The sequence below is a fragment of the Schistocerca serialis genome, chromosome 9 (genome assembly GCF_023864345.2).
Source record: "Schistocerca serialis cubense isolate TAMUIC-IGC-003099 chromosome 9, iqSchSeri2.2, whole genome shotgun sequence".
In the NCBI taxonomy this organism is placed as follows: Eukaryota; Metazoa; Arthropoda; class Insecta; order Orthoptera; family Acrididae; genus Schistocerca; species Schistocerca serialis.
The window spans coordinates 138,079,822-138,106,969 of NC_064646.1; the positions used below are offsets into that span (position 1 = coordinate 138,079,822).

General features: G+C 38.1%; 1 protein-coding gene across 1 annotated transcript in view; it reads right to left on the minus strand.

Annotated features, from left to right (window-relative positions):
* Positions 1-27,148, minus strand: part of LOC126418635 (uncharacterized) — a 106,309-nt gene that overhangs the window by 28,481 nt on the left and 50,680 nt on the right. Inside the window, exons 4-6 of the mRNA XM_050085488.1 lie at positions 20,123-20,346; positions 10,856-10,984; positions 1,924-2,237 (exon numbers count right to left, since the gene is read on the minus strand). Coding sequence (XP_049941445.1) covers positions 1,924-2,237; positions 10,856-10,984; positions 20,123-20,346 — 667 coding nt within the window. The remainder of the gene's footprint in view (positions 1-1,923; positions 2,238-10,855; positions 10,985-20,122; positions 20,347-27,148) is intronic.

The following is a 27,148-nucleotide window of genomic DNA, read 5'->3' on the forward strand; positions in this document are numbered from 1 at the left end:
GAACACCAAATCTTTGATCCTGTTTCTCATATGACCTTCCACATTGTGTGCCATTTCTACAATGTACCTGCAAACCATTCTCCGTGAAAGAGGAACAGTTCCAAAAACAGGAAGACATGCTGGGCACAAAACTGTTGTGACAGCAACAAAACATTCTTTCACAAATTCTCAAACGCCGAAGGGCCGTGCTGTTTTAGCTATTATAAGAGCTACATGATAGCTTAGTGTCATCGCTGTATCATTGTGGATGATGAGGTTTTCGTACATTAAATATTTACAGGAAAAGATAAAAATGATGGAAAATGCACATAACATATTATTAATAATAGTAATAATGTGAATCAAAGTCATAATTATCTACTTGCATTCGTAAGTCTTTCTCTTTTTTCCATTTCAGTTCGATAAGACTGGCTTTTCTTTCTTCATTATTGAAACAGACTATACCCTTCTCGTGAAGCAGTTGATAATGTCACTTCACATTGTACTTCTTCCATGAAGACAATGTTGCATTGCAAATCATTTACCGAGGTCAGCTTTGCGTTCCAATAAAAAGTACTCTTCTTCCCACTGCGGATTACAGATCAAAGGACTTACGTTTCAACGATTTTAACTCCTACAAAGCCATTTTCCACCTAGTAGTTCTGTTTTATCACAAACACCGAATGCGATAAAACGGCGGTAAGTAAACGGACCTAGTGGCTCCGCACGGTGCAGTGACGTACGTAGCTAGGCGAGTAGATGGTGGGGGTACTGCTGGCTGGTGGGAGAGCCGAGGGCAGGCCTTGTGGACATCTGCGAGCACCCGTGGTTGCGAAACTGTATTTGCCCAGCCCTGGACTAGATTCTGACCTAACCTAACCTGCTTGCACCCGTCAAAAACTGACGAATGAGATCGGGTGCACCATGACCACACTGTTGTCTGATAGCATCTGATCACAACAAAAAATAACCAACACTCATTCACAACTTACAGCAAAAACATCGCAACATACACAATACTACACTAAGCATCTAAACACACACAGAATCAGCTCCCAGATGTATGCTCTACAAACTTATCACAGTACCACTTGACAAACAAATGTAATAAGGAGCTGGACATACTAATTCAGATAGCAAAAACAAAGCACATGAAATGGTGAGATGGCAATGGTTCTTCACAAAATAAAAACGTTAATATAATTTATGTTAGTGAAGTTATGTGCGGTAAAATGAACCACATATGCATAGAAGAACAGAAAGAATGACATAAGCAAGAAAGAATGACATAAGCAAGAAAGAATGACATAAGCAAGAAAGAATGACATAAGCAAGAAAGAATGACATAAGCAAGAAAGAATGACATAAGCAAGAAAGAATGACATAAGCAAGAAAGAATGACATAAGCAAGAAAGAATGACATAAGCAAGAAAGAATGACATAAGCAAGAAAGAATGACATAAGCAAGAAAGAATGACATAAGCAAGAAAGAATGACATAAGCAAGAAAGAATGACATAAGCAAGAAAGAATGACATAAGCAAGAAAGAATGACATAAGCAAGAAAGAATGACATAAGCAAGAAAGAATGACATAAGCAAGAAAGAATGACATAAGCAACAAAAAACCTGAGATTAAAGATCGTACAGTTTACACCTGTAACTTAAAGTGTGAGAAGTGTTGGTGATCCAAGCAAACAAAAGCAAGCAAGGAAAAAACATCATTACAGTGACCACTGAAGATGTTTTAAAATAAAGGGGAACACGTTTGGTTTTAACAAGACTTTCATTACAGTCTCAAAAGACAGTATTTAACTAATGTAATTAGTAATAATTAATAGTTTTTTTTTCCTGCCCATTACATTCTTGGTGCAAGTCTTCTGCAACTGCAATGATCTTAATTCAGTTTTCCACACTCCCCTACATTCCCATAACTTTCAACATACCTGCAAAGTGAATCTCCAACTTTTACAACACGACCAGCTGTATCTTCTGCCACACAACTAGTGTCTCGCACTGCTGGAGGGACTACAGAGGCATCAACGTCACCATCAACAGGACTCCATGAAGGTTCATTTTTCACTCTTGCAGCTACAGGTGGAGGCCCAACCCATTCACCAGGAGTGGCAAATGGCAATCTGGAATTTTTATCAGTTTCTCTGATGCCATCAGCACAACGCTGCTGTGGTCCCTTTCGTGAAACCGAAGCACCAGCAGTTTGAGTGTTGCTAGTCTCTACATGTTCACAATTTTCCTTTACCTACAAGGACAAGCAATAGAAAATAGTTCATTCAGTTTACAGCAATTAAACTGGTAATTCAATTACTACATTCAATCACTGCAATAGGTGCAAGGAAGGCAGCAGGGGTGAACAGAATAAGTGGAGAAATACTAAAAATTCTTGAGTGTGCGCTGTGCCTGACCTAAGATTCCTGTTTGAGTTTTTTATAAATAATAGTGTGCTCTCAGATGAATGGAAACAAGAGGTAGTAACACCTGTATACAAGGGGAGAGGAACAAGGGACAAGAGACAATGTCAAAAACTGCAGACCAGTTAACCAGTAATGTAAGTAAAATATCTGAGAGACCATCGATAAATATAAAGGGTGTCCCACTTCAAACCAGCATACCTCACATACTGGTTAATTATCTCTAGTTGAATTTCCTGTGAAGTGGCAACAGTGTCTCGAAAGTTGGCTACACTGCATTTTAATGCAAAGTTGAGTGCAGCTGTGTGTGTTCACACATCAGTAGTTGTGAGCAGCTCATGCAGTTAGAGAACTGGCGCAGTTTGCATTAGAACAGTGAATTGATACAGTGAAGTGTTACGTTAACACAGGCTCCATCAAGGAAAGTAAAGAAATGTTTCAAGTGAAGTGTCCTGGTAGGAAACTTCCCATAACCAGCACTATTCAAGATCGGTACAAGATACAGAGAGTTGTAGAATCTGTTCAGAATGAGCAGAGGAATAGGTGACAGACACTGAGGAACCCTGAAACTCCAGGCAGAATTCGCATGGACATTATAAGAAGTACCAGAAGTCAGGAAGGAGGTTATCGCATAAGGCTGGTGTATCTCTTACATTGTGTCATCATGTACTAAATAATATGAAAGTAACAGCCTTTCATGCGAGTGTTGTGCAATAGCCGAAATTTGAGAATCAGGAGATAAAGAGTTCATTATTTCGACTGACTTTTAATATCACTTGCTAATGGTTACTTGGAGCCCTTGCTTTACTTCATGTCAGATGAGGCCTGGCTTCATTTGTCAGATTATGTAAACTACCAAAATTGCAGATAACAGTCAAAGGACAACCCACAAATTCTGCACAAAGACCCTCTCCACTCAAAGATAAGCATTTGGCATGCACTGTCCAGCATGCTTGTTATTGGCCCCATATTTTTCAATTGCACTTTGAAACATTGCAACATATTTAAGAGCTCTTTGACTCTTTCTACACACAATTAACATATGCAGACAAGAACGTCAGTAAAGGTCCCCAGACTTAACATTGTGTGACTTATTAATGGGGCACACTAAAAAGCAAAGTGTACGCTTACAATCCTCATACAACAGACGATCTTAAATGCAACATTACCACAGAAATTAATATCACACCTGCAGAATTACAGCGTGTTGCCGGTAATGTCGTCACATGAAGTCAGCAGTGCCTGGACGCCCATGATCATGAGTTCCAGCATCTCTTCTAAACAAGTAACTGTTTTTAATGTTCCTTTTGCCTATTCTTTTTTAGTTAGTTCACTGTTACTTGAAAGTTGGATATAATGCGTACTGAATTTCTGTGGGACACCCTGTACAATGAATGTTTGCATGGAAGTGGGGCACTGGTTTAAGACACAAGGTAAATGGCATGGTACTGCAAACAAAACTGCAAGGGCTGGGATGGAAGAGTAGTATGCTGGATGACAGAATATCTACAACACAGAAAAGAGAGTGTGAAGGTATGAGACTTCAGATCGGAGGTAGCGACAATAGAGAAAGGTATATCACAAGGCAGTACATTATAGCCATCACTGTTTCTGATTATGACTATTTGCTGTCGATACAGTAGTTTACTAGGAAGTACAGAACTTTGAAAACTGTGAGATTCTGGAGAAAGGTTTTGAAGTCATCAGAAACTGGATCCCTAGAAATGGGACGTTAGCAAAAGCAGAGAAGAGACTACTCAAGCAACAAAATAAAGAAAAATTGTGACTGATAGAAGAAGATTTGTTTATAAACAAACCTATTAATAGAAATGCTGGTGTCACATCACGTGATAAGCTGGCCCACGAGCTTAAATAAGAACACGAAATAGGCTCGTAGGTCACGAAAGATTGCCCACGCCTGTTACAGACAATAGGAAAAGGGTACATTTTATTGTACAAAAATGTATAATAATCTAAGGATATAATGTATTCACAAGATCTAAAACGTCATGTTCACCACCTTACTGACAGAATATTTATGAGCATATAAAATTATAAGTGGTATTGTAATATGAACCTTCAAATGACAAACTGAGTCCATGTCTTTATACATGAGAAAAATACTGGAGACCTTAACACTTTGAAGACTGGCCACTTACAAGAATTTCGGGCCTAGAAAGACAGCCATTTATGTCATTATTTAAAGCATTACTGACACATATGTAATTGATATATTGTAAGGACTAACACACACTAAAAAAGATCAAGCTTTAAGATTAATTTTTCATGTTTACTTTAGTCTTTGACAGACTATAAATTTTAAAATAATTTCATTTACCAAGAAAAAATTTTCATAAAACTCAAAACAGCTTTTTCTACCAAGGAATAAAACTGTACTATAAATTACCAAAAGAGATTAAGGGAATTGCAAAAATACACTTATTTAAAAAGGCAGCTAAAAAGTACCTGTTATGCAATATATTTTATACATTGAAGAATTACTTAGACAAAACAGAGTTGGGGTTTGGTTACAAAAAGTTATACAAAAAAATAAAAATAATAATTATAAAACATCCAACATTCCACATAACACCTTCGTACTATGTTTTTCCCTTCTTTTTTCCTTTTCTAGAAAAACTTATCCCCAATCTATGGGTAGCACAATACTAACACCTCAACATATCACTTATTATAGAGGGATGCTGACTCAGTCTTTCTGTATAGCAAATGGGAAGTTGCAGTACAGAAAATGGCCCAGAGATCACTAGTGTGTGTGTGTGTGTGTGTGTGTGTGTGTGTGTGTGTGTGTGTGTGTGTGTGTGTATAAAGTGTTACGAAACAATGTGTGTATAGCGTGTGCAGTGACTGGTAGTGAGATATGAGTGAACAGTGTGGCATTACATTATCTAATAAGTTACTTGTAAAGAAAGTATTTTATACCAGGAGTAAATCTAATGATTGTCTAACTAGAAGTCTGTAAGTGTACATGTTTGTGTATACGAATTAGCTTATTTTAATTTATTTGGTCTAAACTTGTAAATACTTTGACATGTCCTACAACCTCGTAAAAAAGGATCTACGGATGAATAAAGCTACTACTACTACTACTACCACTACAACTACAACACCAGGAAGTATCACCACCAACCTTTCAAAAAGCGCGAGTTGAGTTATTGAGCAAATTTAATCTTCTCGAGGTTTCAAAATTATTTCCTCACTCAAGAAATATGATGTATTTGTAGCAGAATTACAGCCAACTGTGAAGCCTAATGTGTACACACCCAAAATTATGTCATCATAATCAGTTATTGGCTCAGCGATTCACAACAGCAACTGTTAGGTTCGCTAATGTTTCTTTCTATGTAATTCTAGAAACTGACCACAGAAGGCAGCAACTGCCAAAGGACAGGTAGCGAAATGCCTATACATTGTTCTCCTATGAAATGAGTGCAGTTTTTGAGCGACTTGTGGCTCACATCGAGCAAATCGTGACCCAATTTATACTTGGGTGCAGTATTTTGAACACAGCATTGTGGTACAACTTATGTTCGGGCTTGGTTACCAATTTCTTAAAACTGTAAGCAAACATGACTTATGTTTCTTATGACTAAAATGTCAATGCGTCAAAACTGGAATCAGTTCTTATAAAAATACTTGGTTGTAACAATTTGTAGAGATGGAAAACAGAATACCCTCATAAACTCAAGTGTTAAGTATAGCAGGTGGCAGACTTCATTAGTAGGACACTTGGAAAATGCAATCAATCTACAAAGGAAATTGCCTAAACTCGTACAACCTACGGTAAACTATTTGCTGAACTGTATGGGACCCATACCAAATAAGACTAACCAGGAATGTGTAACGCATAATAGTAGAATGAATGGTCACAGGTTTGTTTGATAATCTTGAATATGCTGAAAGACCTCAACTCATGGACACTTTAAGGTAGGCATCAACTACTGCATCGAAGCCTACTTCCAAAGTTTCAAAAAACAGTATTATGAGAGGAATTCAAATAAGGTACTGTCAACAAACTGAACGACCTTGAAAAAATTGCTTGTGAAGTGCAAATGAAGCGCCAGACAGTGAAAGCTTGGGTATATACTGAGAAAGAAAATGTTTTAATCCAATGGATACACTAAGTTAGCTCTATGTCAATCACTCTAAGTGGAGCAGTAATTCAAGCTATGGCTCCAGAATGAGGAAAATGAAAACCAAAAATGTTACTAAATCTATCTACAGATTAGTTCGATAAGTTTAAGGGATACACTGGAACTCTTCACACACAAATTGGTTTGTGAAGCCAAATCTCTGTATGAAGGCAATGTTACTACAAGGAAATATGGGATGCTATGAAGAGTGTAGCATATTTAATGTAGATGAATTTGTACACATTTTCAAACTTGTGCCTGACAAGTCTTCCACAATACAAAATAAAACTTTCCTTGGTGGAAAGCTCAGCAAAGACAGCATGACGGTACTCACTTGTGACATTGCTGACATGATAGAGAAACAACATGATCACAACTGTTAAAGCTGCAAATCCTCAATGCTACAAACATATGCTTAAATTGTCATCTGAATACACGAATCTGTGACAAGCCTTTGTTACATGGCTAAAAGCAATTATCAAAGTAAACTGCAAAACTATGCTTTTTATAGACAGCTGTCTATAAAAAGCATAGTTTTGCAGCAGTTGTGCATGCGTAATTTGTGTGTGTGTGTGTGTGTGTGTGTGTGTGTGTGTGTGTGTGTGTGTGTGTGTGTGTGTGTGTGTGTGTCCCTTCCTTTCCTTCCTCCCAATAAAATCAGAAAAAAAAACTTCTGCTTATGGATCAAGGAATTACTAGTGAGAAAAACTGCATTGTAAGCATCTCATTCCCTGGAATCTGCAAAGCTACGGAATGTCTCATGCACTTTTATTTCAGCTGTGTGGATGGGATCCTGCAGAACGAAATCAACAAAAATATTTTTGGAAGGCCAGAGTTTTTGAGGTGGATTTGTTAGTCAATTGCAGTTTTCGAGGAAACAGTTTCTATAGCGTGCACAACTGACTACATAAATTTTTTATAACAGACATGTGGAAGGATAATTGTTGATATTGAAGATTCCAATGATGAAGGCTGGCAGGCAGGTCACAATAAGTTGGTGAAATTCCTTTAAAGACTTTTTCAGCTGGTGGTAATGTTAAGCTATCTCAATGATGCAAAAGGTGATTATGTTGACAATCAGAGATGGAATGCAAATATAAGCCTGTTCCTTTGAAACATGAAGTCTTGGATGAGATTAGTATGGTATTCAATTAGAATGATTTGCAGATGCATTGAATCTGCTTAACATTAACTGTATGCTTAACAATATACAAAACTTTTAACATTTAATTTCTGTGCTCCAGTAGTAGTAGTTTGTGTTTTATTAAACAAATTGATTAAAATTTGTTTGTAACTGCACACATTTCTTTTATCTGCCATCTCTTTATGTAGATGCATATTTACATTACGTCTTACAGAAGTAGCTGCTATGGTACTTTCTGCTTAAGATATCTCTATGCTTCAATATGGGATTCACACACACTCTTAAGAGTGTCATAGCAAAATTTTATTGTACACAAAAATTAAGTAGCGCAATTAACACACAATATGTAAGTGAAGAAGCAGTAATATGTAGAGCCTGAAACTTATAAACCACCCATCATGAGAAGAAATACTAACTTGTTAACATTTCAGGTACTTAACACTTTGCCGTCCACACGTCTCGTACAAATGTATTTGCCTGGCACCGGCAGCACTAATTCGGATTACTTGGCTTGTCGCCGGCCATTTTTGACATTATCGGAAGATTATAAATTGTTAAGTTTTACTAATCTCGTCGTTAGTTCTCTAAGATCACAACCCTGTTCCCCTACTTTCATCAGCTTCGAAGATATACACACGTAAATAAATATATAATTTGTTTGTTTCATATATTTGTTTATTTGCATTGTCTTTGGTACTTTATACTTCTCTTTCGTATGATATGCAGCAAAACAGTCTCCAAGATGTAACGCAACTCCACAAGACTTGCACATTAAGTTTGTTGTTCTCCTTTTTTTGTTTTTGGAACATACATTGCATTTCCTTCGTTTTCGTTTATTTGTTTTGGGAATAAGTATTAGCTGGTGTTGCTTTATGTGACTGCAAAGTCTGTCAACCGGATCATGAGATGTACGCGATTTAGTGGCAACCCCCAAGTTTTGCTCATAAGCAGGAGCATGGTCTTTTATCCACTAATCGGACACTTTCAATTTTTAAAAAAATTGGGAATTCGGAGACTGTTTTGGTCTGTATTGAAATATTGCCATGTGCGGAACGCATTAAATAACGCACAGTTAAAGAGGTACATACATACCTTTTCTGACTACTTTATAGTTTTTCTGTATACAGGGCAATAACTCAAATATTAGTCTGCCCTATCCACTCCTTTCATGTATATGTTGTAGTCTAATACACTTTCAGGTTTTTTACTGTGTAATTGGCTTTTCTACATTTTCTTTGAGTGACAGTCAAAGTGACATTATGTATTGTAGAGATCATTTGTATCGTTTTAGTTTTCGAAGCTCTCCATACCTGTGCGAGTACTTCACCTGTCAGCTGATGACAAGCTTCAAACACATTGGACTTTTGCGTGCTTTAATTTTTCCGGAAATCCTATATTTTGCTGTATCTTTCCACAAACTCTCATTTTCTTTTCAAGTAACTTCTCCGCAAGTTCTACACTGTTACAATAATTATCCTTGTAGAGATGATGCCACTTTCCATAAGTAGGTGTCTATAGTTCTATCACTGTTTTTGCTAAAGGCTGTCTAGCTCCGCTATATATCTTGAATGAGGAAATTTATTCCATACTCGAATCACACAGCATCCGAAAGAGTATGCCATATTTCGTAATTTTTGATGAATAGTAAACTTTAAAATTTAACTGTCCACGCCACGGTATCATTCCTTCATCAGTTGAGATGTTTTGACTTGGATTAAAGGTTCCTTTAAACTTTTTGGAAAAATAATCAATTATGAATTGCACTTTGAAAAGCCGGTCGCAATTATCCGGTTTATTGTTGTTGTCAGAAAAATGTAAAAATGATAATATTTGTCTGAATCGGTTGCGGGACATCGTTTTGCGACATATCAGTGTGTGTGACACCAGATTTGTTGACCAATAATCATCAATCCTTGATTTTTCACGATTCCCATAAGGATAGCAAGCCCAAACCATTTTCTAAGTTCGGGTCCCGTAACGTCAACAAATTTGGCATTTTTTTATCCAGTTTCTTCTATTGCAATTTTGACTGGAGTACTTGTTGGTTTCGTTGCTAATATATTCAAATAGATCATTCCCAATATAAATTCTACAATATCCTCAACGCTCTGTGTATCTTTGGGAAATATGTTTGGACCGGGAGATCCTTCAAATTTATTATTGGTCCTAGGTAAATCAAAGTCTGACCACCGTGCAGTGTTGTCGTCTTCTGATTCATTTGAATCAATTGGCAACCGCAGCGTTCGCCAAATTCTTCTTGGATGTATTTCACTATCTTCTGACGATTCTGCTTCACTTTCATATTTTTTATATTCAATGTGTCCTTCCCACTCGACCACGTCATCCGTAACGTCAGCCAAGACGTCCGTGGATTCATCGTAAATAATTGTATCATCTCTTTCCGTCTGCCATGATGAAAGGGCATATACTTTTTGACGTGTGTAACTTATTATTGCCTAAACAAAACACAAACAGAATGCAAAAGATACTAAAGTGCTGTCACCAGTCACTGCACTATACTATGTCCACGACACCACTGTGTTGTCGCCGGCCACTGAGCGCTGCTATGCACACGATACAACTGTTGTGTCACCGGCTGTTGACCACTATTTCGTGCACAATGCCACTGTGGTGTCGCCAGATGGCATAGTATTAAGAGCAATCTTAGGCAATGAGATACTGAAGTGAGAAACATGAAACAGTGTTTCAAATCTCTACTCAAATTTGGGGGTTTAGAGTCATATGAACTATCTACAATCTGGCCATACTGACATACCTGCTTCACCACTGTCTTAATGTTAAAAGCTGGGAATTGCAGAATGAATGTAAACAAACACTAAAAACAATGAGCTATCACAATTATCAGCAATATGAATTTGGTGGAAGCAGGGATAGTGTTTCTACTATTATAAAATTTTTGTTGCGTTCATCTCAAACAAGAATTTTATAGATACATAATTATAACTTTAATCCCCTCAAATTGTAGGTCCCTTAACTAGATGGATGGGCCATTTCACAGGTTGGAGGAAGGGGAAAAACTTCTCTTGTTCCAATACGACTAAATGTTTTATGTATTTATAATTCGTAAGAAACACAGAAAGTGTTTTATTACATTGAACAAAACTGTTATAAAAATATTGCAGGTGAAACTTACTTCCTCAAGGGGATGGTCTAACATCACCGCAATTACACTAGTGTTATCAGCTCTCATCTGATTTTCTGACCATCGTTGCAAGGCAACATCCACCAGCTTTCTTGCAGGGTTAATCCAACCAAGTTTTTTCTATGGAAGACAAAATAAAATTTTTATTAATCACATACAGAATTGTAGATATTTAATGGCAACGTTAATTTGTGAAGATCATATATGTATATATGAATAATGAGGCACGTGAGAAATTGCCACATCATGAATGACATTTAAATATATTATTTCTGTGCTACTGACTGCATATGCAATGAATTTCATGGGCAGTATTCGCAAATGTTGCTAAATGCACCTACAAAAGTATACAATTGTACCACACACAGTACAAGAGATTTTGACGTCAAACATCAAGATGCCAGGATCCATGAAAACAATGCCACATCATGTGTGAAATTGTAACACACTTATTCTTTACCGCTAAGACACTCAGTCAACTCAACCTCAGAAAGTCCCTGACATATGGCAGCATCTTTGACAGCTTTTAACTGTGAAGCACATATGGCTGTAGGCAAAAACGATAAGACATCTATGGAGCTGTGAGAGGTGTTGCCTTAGGGACATTTACAAAATTGAGTTGTAGACACAGAAGACAGCTGTGAGTCAGCATACAAAAACCATCCCACAATCATGTTTCTTAATTTTGATACAGTACTTATACATTTGTATATTATGCATATTTCTTTGTATGACTACTTCACAATTTTGAAGGTGTTTTCACGAATACACAGAAAAAAAAATAATTTTTTTTCAATATTTCACTACAAACACAGTTCATTTTTTGCTTTCATTTCTAATAGAAAATTGGCACAACACTGCTGGGTTTGTCAGCTAGTATGAAATGACTTTCATGCACTCTGCTCCTCTCTCTCTCTCTCTCTCTCTCTCTCTCTCTCTCTCTCTCACACACACACACACACACACACACACACACACACACACACACACACACACACACACACACAAAAACCAAATACTTCTACAAAACCCAGTGCTAAAATACAGATTATAACTACGCAATAGCAAAATAATATAAAGGGCGCAGGCTGATGACTATGCACAAATATGAACACCAGCCATACTGAAAGCATATTAAAATCTTCTACTTAATAACCTATGTCTAATATCGTAGATTACACAGAACCTTAAAACATGAACCACATTCATTTCAGCATCTCCTAAAATAGAGGGCAGATCAGTCGGTAATACAAATGCAGCCTTTGACTCTTGATTACAGAAATACATTCAATTACAATGTGATGTACAGTGATTGGTACACTGCAAGTACTGCACGCTGGTGAGCCCTCTCATCATAGGAGGAATCCACACATCCCGGGACAGTGCCCTACGCAATTGCACCTAGAAAGTACTTTTTCTTGTGTGCCCCCCCCCCCCCCCCCCCAACCTCAGCTTGTTGTTCCTCAACTATAACGAACACTCCTCACACACAGACACAGGATCCTGCATCTTGACAGCAAAGTATAAGCACATATAGAGGCAGACACCTGAAAATTGCGTTCTCCACATATACATCCGTAACTGCTTCATTACCCTCATTTTCCCCACGTCCTGGTACCCAGTAGAATGACAGCTCCTTGCCCTGCCTCTGTAGGCATGTTGTGGATCATCTGAAAATATGTTTCTGCTGGGTACACATGACAGATAACATGAAGGGCTCCAAGGGAGTTTGTGCAGATGAGGACTTCGGTAGCATATCTGCTCCTCTGCCCTCAAGGTTGAATATACATTGTGAATGCACTAGGTACGCGAATTTGAGAGTACAGTCTATAAATAAAACGTTGCAGCTAATGGAATTCTGCTTATACTTACCAGTGTAAACTACAACATACATGCAGCGTTCAGATAAAATTCTGTAGAACATATATTTCAAAACACAGTCTGGGATTTTTTTTGCACAATGTTAAATTTAAACTAATTTTGGCTCTCTTTATCAAGCAAGGTGGTGAACAACTCCAACTAACACAAATATGGTCTTCACTAAGAACCATTAGTACCTGCTCAGCACAAAGCCTGTCTGCCGTCGTCGCTTGTGGTTATTTAGTTATTTCTGAGTAGTCACTCCACCGGAGGGCAAGCAATGGTATGGAATGCAGGTTACTTGCAGGCTAAACATGTCACAATATGATGATCTGCTACCGGTTGAAGAGTGGTGAGTCACTAGCCTCAACACAAGACGCTAGAAATTAGACTGATCTCATATGCCGCAGCTGCTGGCTTAATCCTCTCATAGTGAACAGCACTGATGATTGTAAAATACAATGGCCTTGCTAAGCCATAAAAGACAACTTAGCATATCGATAAAATCCATAAGGGTATCTGACTGTGGTCATTTTGTTATGTGAACCACTGTTTTGGGTACTATTAGGAGTGGACTCCATACGGATAGTTTTGCATACTTTACTTACAATAACAGCAAAAATGATTATTCATTTAACAGAATCACATGGTCAGAAACTAAGGAGATTACAGCATTTCAACAGCTGCAGGAACAGCTTTTGCATGCCCTTTCATAATGCTATAATATAAAAACAAGAACGCCATGATGACAGTCGATCTTTGGAAAAGGTAATACACATTGTAAGCAATACTACTGTCAAAAATCATAGCTGGCTGATTCAGTAATTTCCCCAGTAGCTCAGAGAGCTAAAATTGAATCGAAGTTTTTACAACAGGAGTGTTAAGAGGAGTTAGAACGGAAACTATTTTTCACATTTTTGGTTTTTTATATCACTGTAAAATTTGCAATTTTCCGAATATATGTATGTGTGTGTGTGTGTGTGTGTGTGTGTGTGTGTGTGTGTGTGAATATAACAGAGGGAAACATTCCACGTGGGAAAAATATATCTAAAAACAAAGATGATGTAACTTACCAAACAAAGTGCTGGCATGTTGATAGACATACAAACAAACACAAACATACACACAAAATTCAAGCTTTCGCAACCAACGGTTGCTTCATCAGTAAAGAGGGAAGGAGAGGGAAAGACGAAAGGATGTGGGTTTTAAGGGAGACTGTAAGGACTCATTCCAATCCCGGGAGCGGAAAGACTTACCTTAGGGGGAAACAAGGACAGGTATACACTCGCGCACACACACACATATCTATCCACACATACATATGTGCGGATGTGTGCACGTGCGCGCGCAAATGTATACTTCACATGAGGATTTTTTTTTTTTTTTTTGTAATATAATCTACAACGGTTGTAAATGTTAAAATTTTTATGTGCATTACTTCGAGATGTAATAAAATCAGTAATTCTTTATATAGAAGCCAGTGGACTGCTGTGTTATAAAGGTTAAATTACATGTTTGTATCGGTCATCTCCAGAAGAGGATGGGCAACAGGTTGAGGAAGTTGAAACAAAGTTTGAGAGACAAGAAACTTTCTGATGGTAAAACCATAAGTGGCAGGTTGACAGACAAAATGACTGATGAACTACAGCAGTATTATGGAATGGCCATAAGAAATAATACTAAGGATCTGTTGAAAATGAAGCAGGCAGTATGGGCTACCTTCTTCCACAGACTGTCAACTGATGAAACACCAGTACACCACCTTTGCCCTCCTGGACCTGATTCACGGTGCAATGCCCAGTACTTGAACAGTTCATACGGTCATAAACATTCCATCCCAGCAGCAGTCATGAATATCATAAAACCTATTTACAGAGACCTGGCAAATCCTGAATTACTGAATTACTGAAGAAGTGTCTGCATTGTCAGACACAAAATCCCAATGAATCGTTCAGTAATCTTATATGTACTCACTTAGCAAAAAATGTTTTGGTTTGAATGAAGAAACTAAGGGGGACAGTGATGCTGTTATTGCTTTCAATGGTGGCAGTATTGATAGGGTGAAAGTGCTACAGCATATGGGAATTAATCCTGGAGCAAACTGCATCAAAGAACTTTAACAGATGGACAAGGTTCGCATTGACAAAGCAGAGTATGCAGCACAGTTGGCAACTAAGGAGTCCAGAAGGAAGAAAAAACTTGGAAAAAGATCAAGAGGATGATATACAGTATGGTGGAGGATGCTTCTGAGTAACTAAAAAGAAAGAATTAAGCATATATTAAGTGAGTTACAGTCTTTTGAAACTTTAGAAGCCGTTCCTGAAAATTAACATTTTCTGTTTCATTCTCCCCTAAATCTCAGAAACCACTTCGAGCAGAGTATTAAAGTTTTCAGTGACTAATAACATACATATTGTGAGTCTACTGAACTAAAATAAGAACATAATATTATGTATAATTGAAATTATTTAAGATAAAGTACAAAAAGTACACAAAATTTTAACCAAGTAATTAAAAAACTGTATTTCCGCAAGCAGTGGCTGTAATGCAATTATTGTAGTTCAGTAGACACAGAACACACAATTTAATGTCCTGTAAAAGTTTCATGTCAATGGCTACAGTGGTTCCTGAAATACAGGGAAGCCAAGACACTAAATTTAACATGGTCAGGATAGGGTGTTCCAACTCCCCTTGATGCTTGTGACGAAAATGTCTACTGTGAAAATTAGGAGTGTGTGATCAAAAGTAAATTGAAGAAAAGAAGGCAAACTACTGTTGTTCTAGTACACAGTGTGTGCCGACTCGAAAAAGGAAAGGGTAATAAAATGGATTTTGCATTAAATGCGAAAGTTCAGTGGCTGCCACATGTAGATGGCAACAAATGAAACTCTTCAGTAGTAGAATGGGACACACCATATGAACCTGAGATATTTAAACAGCTCTTAATAATATTATGATGAAATGTATGTGGAATTAGTGACAAAACATGAAAAACCTATGATGTGCAGCAATTAGCTAGAATAAATCTTGTAGGGAAAAGACATGGAGTTAGTAATTATCTTCATTGCTTTACTTACTGACTGACATCTTGCTATTTTTGTAGTCTATTTTTATTAGCAATGATTATGTTGCCATGTAACAGCAACTTACTCTTTCCGCATACGAGTTTTCATGTTTGTGCACACAATTCTCAAAATTTGTCTCAACACTTTACAAAACACTTTGCAGAGGAGTGGCACGGCTTTAAAAGGGTCAGTTATCTTGGAAGTCTTATTCTAGTCCACCTGTTTGTTTAATACTTTCATTTTACAGTGTGCCATACCTAAACAAGGAAGTTTAAATTTATTTATTCACTGAAAAGTGCTCTCTCCAAAAGGAGTTGTTCAGACTTGAAATGAAGCTGTGCATGTGTACGTGTCATAGACTTAATATTCTGTGATATCGAGTATGGAGCTAGGCCTTTCCCAGAAACAGGTGGTGTCTAAATTAAGCCTACCACACATTTTTTCAAGTTTTGTCATTGTTCAAATGAAATATTCACCTTTAACGAGCTGCCAAATCTGTGGACCATCAAACACATCAGTCTTTATCTTTTCACATAACAGGCTAGGAAACGCCGAAATAATATGTATTTGAAACTCTGTCCTACTGAAAAAGCTTTAACAAATTGCTTCATAAGAGCCAGTTCCATATGCAGAAGTGAGAATATAATATTCTTTCTGTTAACCAAGTGGTTGATGTAGAATTTTTCGATCACCACTTTTCAGGTCAGATTTTAGCGGTCAATTTGACTGCACTCAATGCTTCTCATGAGCTTTGCTTTCCCCCAAACACAAGTAACAGGGATACTTGGTTTTTCCATGTTACTGACCAAGGAGGAAACAGACCATTTTAAGGTCAATACAGATGATCCACTGGTGCATGTGATACTGCAACCAATCAGTGACTGTCTTCAAACTCATCACACACGCAAACTCACTGGCCAATTGCAACTGCACCAAATAAATTTCCATTGTAGAGGAAAACACACTTTACACTCCACTTTGAGCTAACAATGAACAACCACCATTCAGCTCCGTTATAGGCTGAAATTTCCAACTCATCCATTAAACCACACACCTAGTGGCGACATAAATCTGCATCACTTCAATAGTACTGCAGTAATGCACTTTCTCTTGATTGAAAGTAGGGTACCTCACCTCGTTTTTCAAGCAAGTTGTTCTCATGCAGTTTTGATGCTAACAGTTCTGAAGCTTTTTTGGATAGTCCCATATCTCACGCCAAATCATTCTACTCACGCTGCTGAAATTCCTTATGAGTAGAATGATCTCAGTATCAAAATCTTCGTTCTTGGAATCAATCTGCTCTTCACCAGACCTATTTCCATACTCTATTTTACATTTGTTTTTCTTGTTGTAGCCTGACTTTTCATTATACAAAAATAACAATCACTTGACAGGTCTCTGGGCTTTTGCCACATTATAAGTATACCAAATGTAAAAAGTTTGTCCAAACCATCAAATTGCTGAGAGATAAAGGAAAGCTCATAACTATTCAGACAAGAGATGGTCAAACTCAGGACATATCAAAAATAATGTCTGGATAAACAAAGGCATAAAACCCTTGAAACAAGCGTTTCTGTCCGGATTAACCACTGAAAACAATGACCCATCTGGTAAGGTGAAAAATATTATTATTACACTCACTGAGAGCAAGACGGGTTTTGTCAAAAGCTATTTGTGGACTTTCGAATCCCAGAAAAGAGGAGATTATCATGAGGAGAATTGCACCGATACTTCTGAGAAATAGTTTCAAGATTTTCTTCCTTGGCATCAGGAAAATCATAGTGACTGTTCTTGATAGCGCGCCATACCATTTTTGTAGAAAAGAGAAAGTTCCTAATGCAAATTCTAATAACCAAGATACATTAAGCAGCTAAAATCTAAAAATTATCTCCCTTGAAGACGGTATGGTAAAGAAGAACTAAAAGATATCATTAAAATAGTGGCGCACATGGAAAACACAGTAGATGAAAAGGCTGAGAATGCAAGGAAAACTTTTCTCTGAATTACTCAGTATCACTGTGAATTCAGAGTCACCAAGTTAGTGTGGGCCAGAGTCAAATGCTGTGTTGCAGCAAAAAACAGGACACAAAAAATTAACAAGTTCAAGAATTATTAGAACAGGCAGTGAGAACAGTAATTGCAGAAGAGTGGAACAAATGTGTCCTTCATGTGATGAGAAGTGGGAAGTTTAAGCTCAAAATTGCATTGTAAAGGAAAGAGGGCAGTGCGTGTTAAAAACTTTCAGAAAAATAGTTCAAGTTTGACAGAATGAACTTAGTTTTGTCATTCTTTAACATTATTGTAACTAGTATCGTTATTAAAGTTGCTTGTGTTTGAATCTACTATGCCATCTATCTGTTTATTATGCATTACTTTATTACATTATAGCTGAGGTTTGTAATACAGGGTTTCTCAAGAGTGATGTACGCATTAGTATGGCGTCAGCCCAGAAGCCACCTGCACAAAGAATATTTGGCACCACTGTTTTCACTGGAACAGGTGGTGGTCAATCAGGTAATACTGTTTCTGTTCTGTCCCAGCTCTTGGTGATATACAGAGAGAGAGAGAGAGAGAGAGAGAGAGAGAGAGAGAGAGAGAGAGAGAGAGAGAGAAATTTTGCCCTTGCAAGATCAACATTTAAAATGAGATGAAAGAAATACAAGTTTTTTCTTCACTGAACACAAGAAAACATTCTTCATACAGAAGGCCCACAGTTTTGATACACCTTTCATACAAAAACCAAGCAGGTATTTAATGACAATTAAGAAAGAGGGCATGGAACTGGAATAACAAATCACAAATTAATTTGCATCCCAGATGCTCAAATCAGAGAATCCAAACCCATACCTTTTTAATGAATTACGTTTTCCAACAATGGAAGACAAATTTTTGTTCATACTTGCCAAACAAAATTTTTGCTATAAACATCTAATTTTTGACAGACAAATTAATTTACACACAGTAATGCAATACAGGGTGTTTTAAAATGGACTTAACAACTTTTAAAATTCATATAAATTAACTCATAGTACCTACAAAGTTGATTGTAGTGTCAATTTGTAGGGAAACATATTAAGTTTTGTCTCGCGTAGTTTGCTAGTGCCAAACTGCACCGCAAGGGGTGCTAAAGATGGCTGCCTTCTCTGGAGCCGAGCCTGCTAGCTGTGTGTTTTGGTTTGAAGAATCTAAATCGGCAATAACAGTCCAGCGTAATGTCTATGCCAAGTATGCTAAAGATCTTCTTAATAGGCCTAAAAGTTAAAGAGTGGCATAAATATTTTATAAAAACAGGGAGCTCGGAAAGACATGGGAAGTCGTCAGGTCATCCTAGCACATCCGATGACATCATGGAGCAAGTGAGACAACGTTTTGTCAGCAGCCTTACAAAATCGACCCAGCATGTATCTCACAAACTGCAAATCCCACATGCGACAGCTCGGCATGTGTCAAGAAACCATTTGCATTTGAAACCATACAGACTGACGATCATACAAGCAATAAAAGACACTGATACAATTGCTCCAAGAATTTCCCTGTGGATATGTTAAATCTATTACACAAGGATGAACATTTCTTGGACAAAATCATCTTTTCTGACAAGTCGACTTTTCACTTAAGTGACAAGGTTAACACTAATAATTGTAGGATTTGGGGCAGTGACAATCCACATCAAATGTTTTAACATGTTTGTGATAGTCCTAAACTGAATATTTTTTGCACACTGAGCAAGAACAGAGTGTACGGCCCCTTGTTTTCCATGAAGGGACCAACAACGGGATGGTGTATCTGGATATATTTTAACAATATTTGATACCACAGATCGATGAGGATGATCAAGAACAAAATGTTTACTTAATGCAAGACGGTGCACCACTGCATTACCTGGCTGAAGTCCGGGATTTTCTCAGTGACAGCTTTCCAGGTGCGCCAATTGCATGGCCCCATCTCCCAGACCTGACACCATTTTATTTTATTTTTTTATTTTTTTTACTTTTTTTTTCTATGGGCTTCATCAAGGATATCGTATTTGTACCTCCCATGCCGGCTTCTCTACCTGAACTTAGAGCAAGAATTTATGCTGCCACTGAGCAAGTTACACCTGCAATGCTACAGTGAGTCTGGGAAGAAACTGACTTCTGATGGGGTGTAGGCATGATAACCACCAGAAGCAACATACATCTTCAGTTTAAGGTAAAAAAGCTTTGTATGTTTCCATATGAAAACACTGAACCCAGCTCTAGATCTTCTTTCAATAAATTTATATGTTTTAAAGTTATAAAGTACTTTTTGAAACACCATGTATTTCTGGCAATAAAGATGGAATTCAACTTACGAAGTCAGGTTTCGGGTTTCCATCCAAAACAACATCTGCACTATTGTGTATTTCACATGTTTGAATCACGGCTACTGCTGCATCAGGTGTGACAACATTCCACAGACCATCAGTCCCAAAAACCAAACAGTGGTGTACAGAAACATTTAACGGTAAGACTATTACATCCGGATCAGGAGACACGACGTAAGTATTTGATGTTGGATTAAAACTCCATAAATCACCTGAAAACACAGTTTTCCGTCAGTCAGCAATGGGAAAACAAGTTCATAATGAATTAATGTTTGCATAATTACAAAAGCCAAAATTCAAAACTAACAATGCATAACATTGTTTATCAACTTACCAACTGCTGAAACACTAAATTACAAATGACTGAACAAACTCAACAGCAAAGACTAAAAATTATTAACTATTTCACAAGAATGGTGAATAGGTAGAGGTAGTATAATTGAGTCAATGGCAATCTGAGATCCTGGAAAAGAAAGTAAGAAGGCTGTAACAAACAGTTTAAAATCTCCAATCAAACAACATTCCACTGCAGGTAATCAAAAGAACGAAGACATGTAATGAACTAAATGGAAGATTTGCAGAATGTATAGGTGAGGGACAGCACCAAAGGAAAATGCATGGGTAATGCCAGCCTGTCACTTCCAATAATCCAAAATTTTAATGTTGCTAATGCCTTCACTTTCATTTGTGCAGCTTCTCTAGGCTCCAACAAGTTCCGAGTTTATAGTTGTCACAATTCTTCCGTTCATTCTATTGAGTTCTGTAAACAACTTTGTCACTTCCAGTGGCATTTTGCAAACTGATCAGGTCAGCTTGTCCAGTTAAGTTGATCCCTGTCGGGAACTTTGCAACTCTATTTGTGAGCACCTCGCTGGCCTTCTGTTCAGGGCAGACAGCAGCTGCGAAGGGGCCGCAGTGAGTGTATGCAGCAGTTACCTGCAATACTGTGCAGTGAATAGATCTATGCGTCAGTCAGGCAAATGCTGCAGCTCACATGTGTTTTGTGCAATTTGTAAGGTATTACGAGAATAAACTTTTTTCCTTCTTTAGGGCCAGCAGCATATGTGTGTCTGATAATTACATGATTATTAGAGTAGATACACTAAATAGCTGCTTATAATATGTAATCTTTATTTACGACAGACTGTTTTGGCTTTATTGCCATTTTCAAGTACGTCTAGATTGATGTGATGTCCATATTATGTCATTAGTGGACTGTTTTACAACTGTCACTGCTTTATTAAGATGGTAAATCATGTCAAGATGTTTAAAATAAAATGTTAATATGACATGACAGCAATTTGACAGCTCCACTCTCAACTGTCAAACTGCTCTCATATCGTAACTGTCATTTTATTTTCAACATCTTGACACTGTTTACTGTCTTATTACAGCAGAGACAGTTGTAAAACAGCCCACTAACAACGTAATATGGACATTACATCAATCTAGACGTACTTGAAAATGCCGATAAAACCAAAATAGTCTGTCGTAAATAAAGATTACTTATTATAAGCAGCTATTTAGTGTATCTACTTAATAATCATATAATTATCGGAGAACACACTTAATTGTATATCAAATGTTGTGTTCTAGCAGTTCATTTGAGTAGAAACAAGGGGAAGGCAGTTGAGTTCTCCCATACTTACACCATCTCCCCCCCCCCCCCCCCCCTCTCTCTCTCTCTCTCTCTCTCTCTCTCTCTCTCTCTCTCTCTCTCTCTCTCTCGTGTGTGTGTGTGTGTGTGTGTGTGTGTGTGTGTGTGTGTGTTTTTTATACACAAACTCTACAGTGAATTCTCACTTGTAACTGGTGCTGCCGTGTCAACACTGTTCAACTAGAAGGCTAGTTTGCAGTTTATTTCATTTTCATTGTTTTTGTGTTTATGTCCACTTTTATTTCATTTCAAACCATATCCAGTGTGACATGTAGTGCAAGCTTAATACCTGATGTGAAAAGGGTGCTTTTATTTGTTCAGGAAAAGGAATACTTTCAGAAAGAGAAGGAAAACTTTAATTAGCTGCTGTTCACATTGGGAAGAGAGTGGCAGTATCTTTGAAAGCAAGCAAACACACAACTGTAACAATAGGGAAAAAAACAGTACAATACATGCTGTGATGACACTGGCATTACAAAGCTGCAGATACTAGGAGAACGGTGATGAAGTAAGATGCATTTCAGAAAGATGTCATTCGCTGTCATATGTATGACTAATGTCATCACACAACTATTATAAAAAAGGAACATTCAGCAATTTCATCAAAATTGCTCGTTTTGCTTCAGGAAGATGATCTTTTTAATGGTAGCAAATTTTTATTTTGCATAAAGCTTGAAGACATAGGTTGCTACTGTTCAGTTATTAATGGGCGACACGCACTGGTGTGCAAAATGTAAGGACGAAAATAACTTTTACATGATTTGTCACTGCCAAGTAACACAGCTTGATGAAACTTTGACTATACATAGAAATAACTGTTACAGTATAGTACAGAAGGTAACAAAGAAATGTGCAATGAGACGAATAGAAATAACACTTTTATTCAAAGGCCATAATTACACCAAAGTCACCACAAGTCATGTTGGTACCGTGGACATTAGAGGAGGAGGAGGAGGAGGACGACGACGACGACAACGACTATGACGACGACGACTACTACGACTACAAAATTAGTGTTTTAACATCCCATTGACAACTAGGTCATTAGATATGGAGCACAAGCTCGGAATAGGTTAGGATGAGGAAGAAAATCAGCCATGCTCTTTCAAAGGACCCATCCTGGCACTTGCCTGAAGTGATTTAGGGAAATCGTGGAAAATCTAAATCACGATCGCCGGACAAGAGTTTGAACTGTCATCCTCCTGACATTAGAAAAGGCAGGACATAGTTCTTAAAAGGGTGTGACATCACAAAGGAGTTGCAAACCCTGCTCTGCAACACATTTCCTTGCCGGCCACAAGGTTAGTAAAGAGTTCTTGTGATAGGATATTCCATTCCTCCACCAATGCTGTTGAAAGCTGTTGGATGGTTATTGGTGCATGTAGATGTGATGCAACATGTCTGCCCAACACATTCCACACATGCACAATGGGATTCAAGTTGGGGGAATAGTGAGACCGCCCGTTTGTTTCTAGAGCTCCTCTACCTGCGCTGTTCGATGCATCACGCATCATTACCCATAAAAACGAAATCGGGCACAAATGCACCCCTGAAAAGATCCACATGGGGAAGGGGTTTAGTGTCACAAAGACAATGACCAGCGACTGTACCATGTTCAAAGATTTGTAAGTCAATACCCACATGCAACATTATGCCTTCCCACATACTAATGCCTAGATAACCAAAACTACCAAGTTCGACAACGTTCTTGGGTGCATTATGCATTCCCACCTCTCACCATATAAGGTACGTGATGCACTGCTTAACAATCATTTTGGTGGTCTCTGTGTTGACTTGTCCTGCATTTTGTAATGCCCAGGGGACCACCAGGAATTGCTGCGAGTGAAATTAATTATGTCATTTCTGGTCACTTCACTGTGTATTTCTTTCAGTTACCTTCTGTACTGTACTGTAACAGTTCTTTCTATGTATTGTTCTAGTTTCATCGAGATATTTTACTTGGCAGTGGCGTATCATGCGAAAGCTACTTTCATGCTTAAGTTCTGCAAACCAACGTGTATAAATGGAAAGGACAGATACTGTTGCACGAGGATGCAAATTTCTGTGGAGGATGATGAGCATGTCATTAAATAATATTGTGTGGCTAGACAAAACTTATGTTATTGCAAAGTCATTCATTGTATACAAGCTGCAGTGGTTGAACACACGAGGAAATAGTTACAATCCCTGTTGGGAGGGGGAGGGGGGGGGGGGGAGGACTAAGTGTTGTTTTACTTACAGGTATACCCAATAGTTAATATTTTATTCGAGAAAGACTAATTACCTTCATGAAGATATGAATAGTCCAACTTCTCAGAACTGGTTTATGACACTTCTCACAAGGCCAGTTAGTAATTGTTGTGGATAATGTCCCTTATCTTTGTCAGCAGTTCACAATCAGAAAACAACTTTTGTAAGACATGGACATAAAATTGCTTGGCTTCCTCCACATTAACATCATTTCAAAGCTATTAGAGGTGTATGGGTGCAACTAGAACAATACCTTGCCCTAAACAACAAAAAGTTCATCACTGAAATCGATAAATTTCCTTGTGGAAGATGTCAATCAAGTGACTAGTGAGAACTGGAAATTAGCATAGATAACATGAAAAGTGCAGATAAGAATGATTCAAAATCAGATCTCAACAGTGATGTTGGTAATGTTTTTCCATAACTGTAATTGCAATACACTTGAAAGAAGATGATCTCATGAATGTCGCAGCATGCAAAGTTTTTTCTGATTAAGTGTATTAATATGCTGATAAATTAGTTGGTTGCACATTGTGAAATAAATTAAAATGGAAACACTTAATAATGAAAAAACAAAACTGTGTATGATCCACAATATTGCAAAAACAGTATGCATTTCAAGCATGGAGTATAACACCTTTCCAACGTTTCAGCATACTATATACTGAATGGTAATTTTCAATGTTTGAAGTTAATAAATTAGTACTAGTAACTGCAAATAAATATATGCACATAAATACAACTGATGTTGCATTGTTCATTTCTGCAACTCGAGTATGCAAACAGAAGGAACCAGGGTACTGTACACCTTATGAGGCACTACTGGTCTCTGGCAGCATGAAGCAACCACAGTGCTGACACCACATATGGAAATTTCATTTGTTTTGTTTTTAGGCATAAAAACAACTAAGGTCATATGCGCCCATGTCAGAACCTTAGAACACGAATATGAAGAAAGGAGTTAAAAACGATTACATGTTAAGCCCTTTCAATAGAATGAAGATTAAATGACCTTCGCCATGTTGCTAAGATGGATAAAAAGTAAAACACAATCACCAGCCCATGCATTGTTTGCTAAAACAGCTGATAACTCAGACAGTAAACAGAACACAAATAGTTTTTTTAAAAATAATAATGATTATGATAAAAAAAGTGTACACAAAGGTACTACCGCTAAGTTCCATGTGAAGGTCAAGAAGCTTACAGCTATGGATCGAATTTGTAGTAGTATCCTTAGGAAACGAATGAAGTCCAAGGTAAGCAAGGACCACCGCTCGAAGACAAGGTGGTGATGGGTTTACACTCATCAGGAAAGTGGCGGGTAGCATGAAGTTTGCTACAGCAATTCCCAAAAGTGAGCTCTACAAGGTAGCAGAGAAGAAGGACGTACCCCAAAATGGTGGGCAAAGGAATCATCGAAAGTGGCGGTATATGATGAGTGGCTGGCATGGCAGACAAATGGCATGCATATCTGCTGAGGATAACAACACGCCGGTGTGACAGTGATAGTTTGGCCACTTCTGCATAGACTCTCAACTGGGCCAATGTAGAAGGCGCCAGTGGCCCTGTGGATTCGATGATGGTGGATTGTATTTAGACGACACAAGATGGATGAAAGTGCAGATGGATAAACGAAACAGCCATAGCCTAGTTTCAAATGGACAAGGGATCGATATAAATGGAGGAGTGTTGTCCAATCTACTCCTCAGGAAGTAATGGTTAGGATACTTAGGATATTGAGGGACCGGGTGCAGCAGGCAGCCAGGTAAAATGTGGGAAGACCAAGAACATCATCTATCAAGCATAAACACCTGGAATTTCATATTTTCAGCAAACAGAAGAGGAACAGATGTGGCATGTAAAGATGGTGGAAGAAACCCATTGCGCCACCAGAAATTCATACAAACTGTTGTCAGTGGAAAAATTAAAGCCATTGTCGATCTCCACAAGTAAAGGTGATAGAGACAGCACTTAAGGCACCACTCAAGGAGACAAGTCCGTGGAGAACTGAAATAGATAGCAAAATCGTCAAAGGGAGCTGGTGGCAGACAGACCACAGTAGGGTTAATGGCTATAGCAAAGAGAACGACATTCATGACAGAGACCTGAGGATCTCTGTTCTCCTGGATAAAGGTGTCTGACAAGGCTAAACCCACATGTACCTTACAAACTCATGTCTTTTAAAAACTCCTGAAGGAAATGGGACAGGCACCCTCAGAAGCTCCACTTATACAGAGTACAGAGGATACCACTCTTCAAGCAGATGATGTAAGCTTTCTCCAAATGAAGAAACACTGCAGTCTGGTATTTCCACAGAAAACTGTTCACGACATGGGTTGACAGAGTGACAAGATAGTCAACTGCAGAATGGCACGCTCGAAATCCACGTTGTGCAGTGGTTAGTAAGTAGCGGGACTTGATCCACCCTATCAGCCGGGCATGAATCGTACATTCCATCACCTTACAAACACAGCTGGTGAGAGAAATGGGGTGGTAGGTACAAGGAAGGTGTAATCCTTACAGTGCTTAGGTTTCAGTATGACAGTTGCTTTACACCAGTGTCTGGGAAACATTCAATCTGCCCAGATGCAATTGTACTTATGAAGGAGAAAGAGCTTGCATGCAAGAGAAAGGTGCTGCAACATCTGAATGTGAACATCGTTCGTTCCTGGGGCAAAAGATTGGGATGAAGTGCAAGCATGATCTAGCTCCTTCACAATAAAGGTGGCATTCATGATTCTGAAAGGAGAATGGTATCACCCTAGCAACCGCCTCCACATTTCTGATGTAGGAAGGTAGAGTGACAGCGAGTGGAGCTCGAAATCTCTGCAAAATACCAATCTAAGGTGTTGGAGATAGCAATGGGGTCCACAGTGACATCGTCTGCTATGGTTAGGTCGAAAATTGGAGAATGGATGTTGGTCACAGAGAGCAATCAGAGTTTGGGCCACACAACGGAAGAGGTAGCAGAACTGGAAATTTTGGTCTCAGACTGCGAGAACTGTTCTTACCAATCATTCGCCTCATGGACTACAGAATGTACTCCGATTTACACACCTCTATCTTCATTTGATTATTCGATTATTACACACCGTAATAATTACACA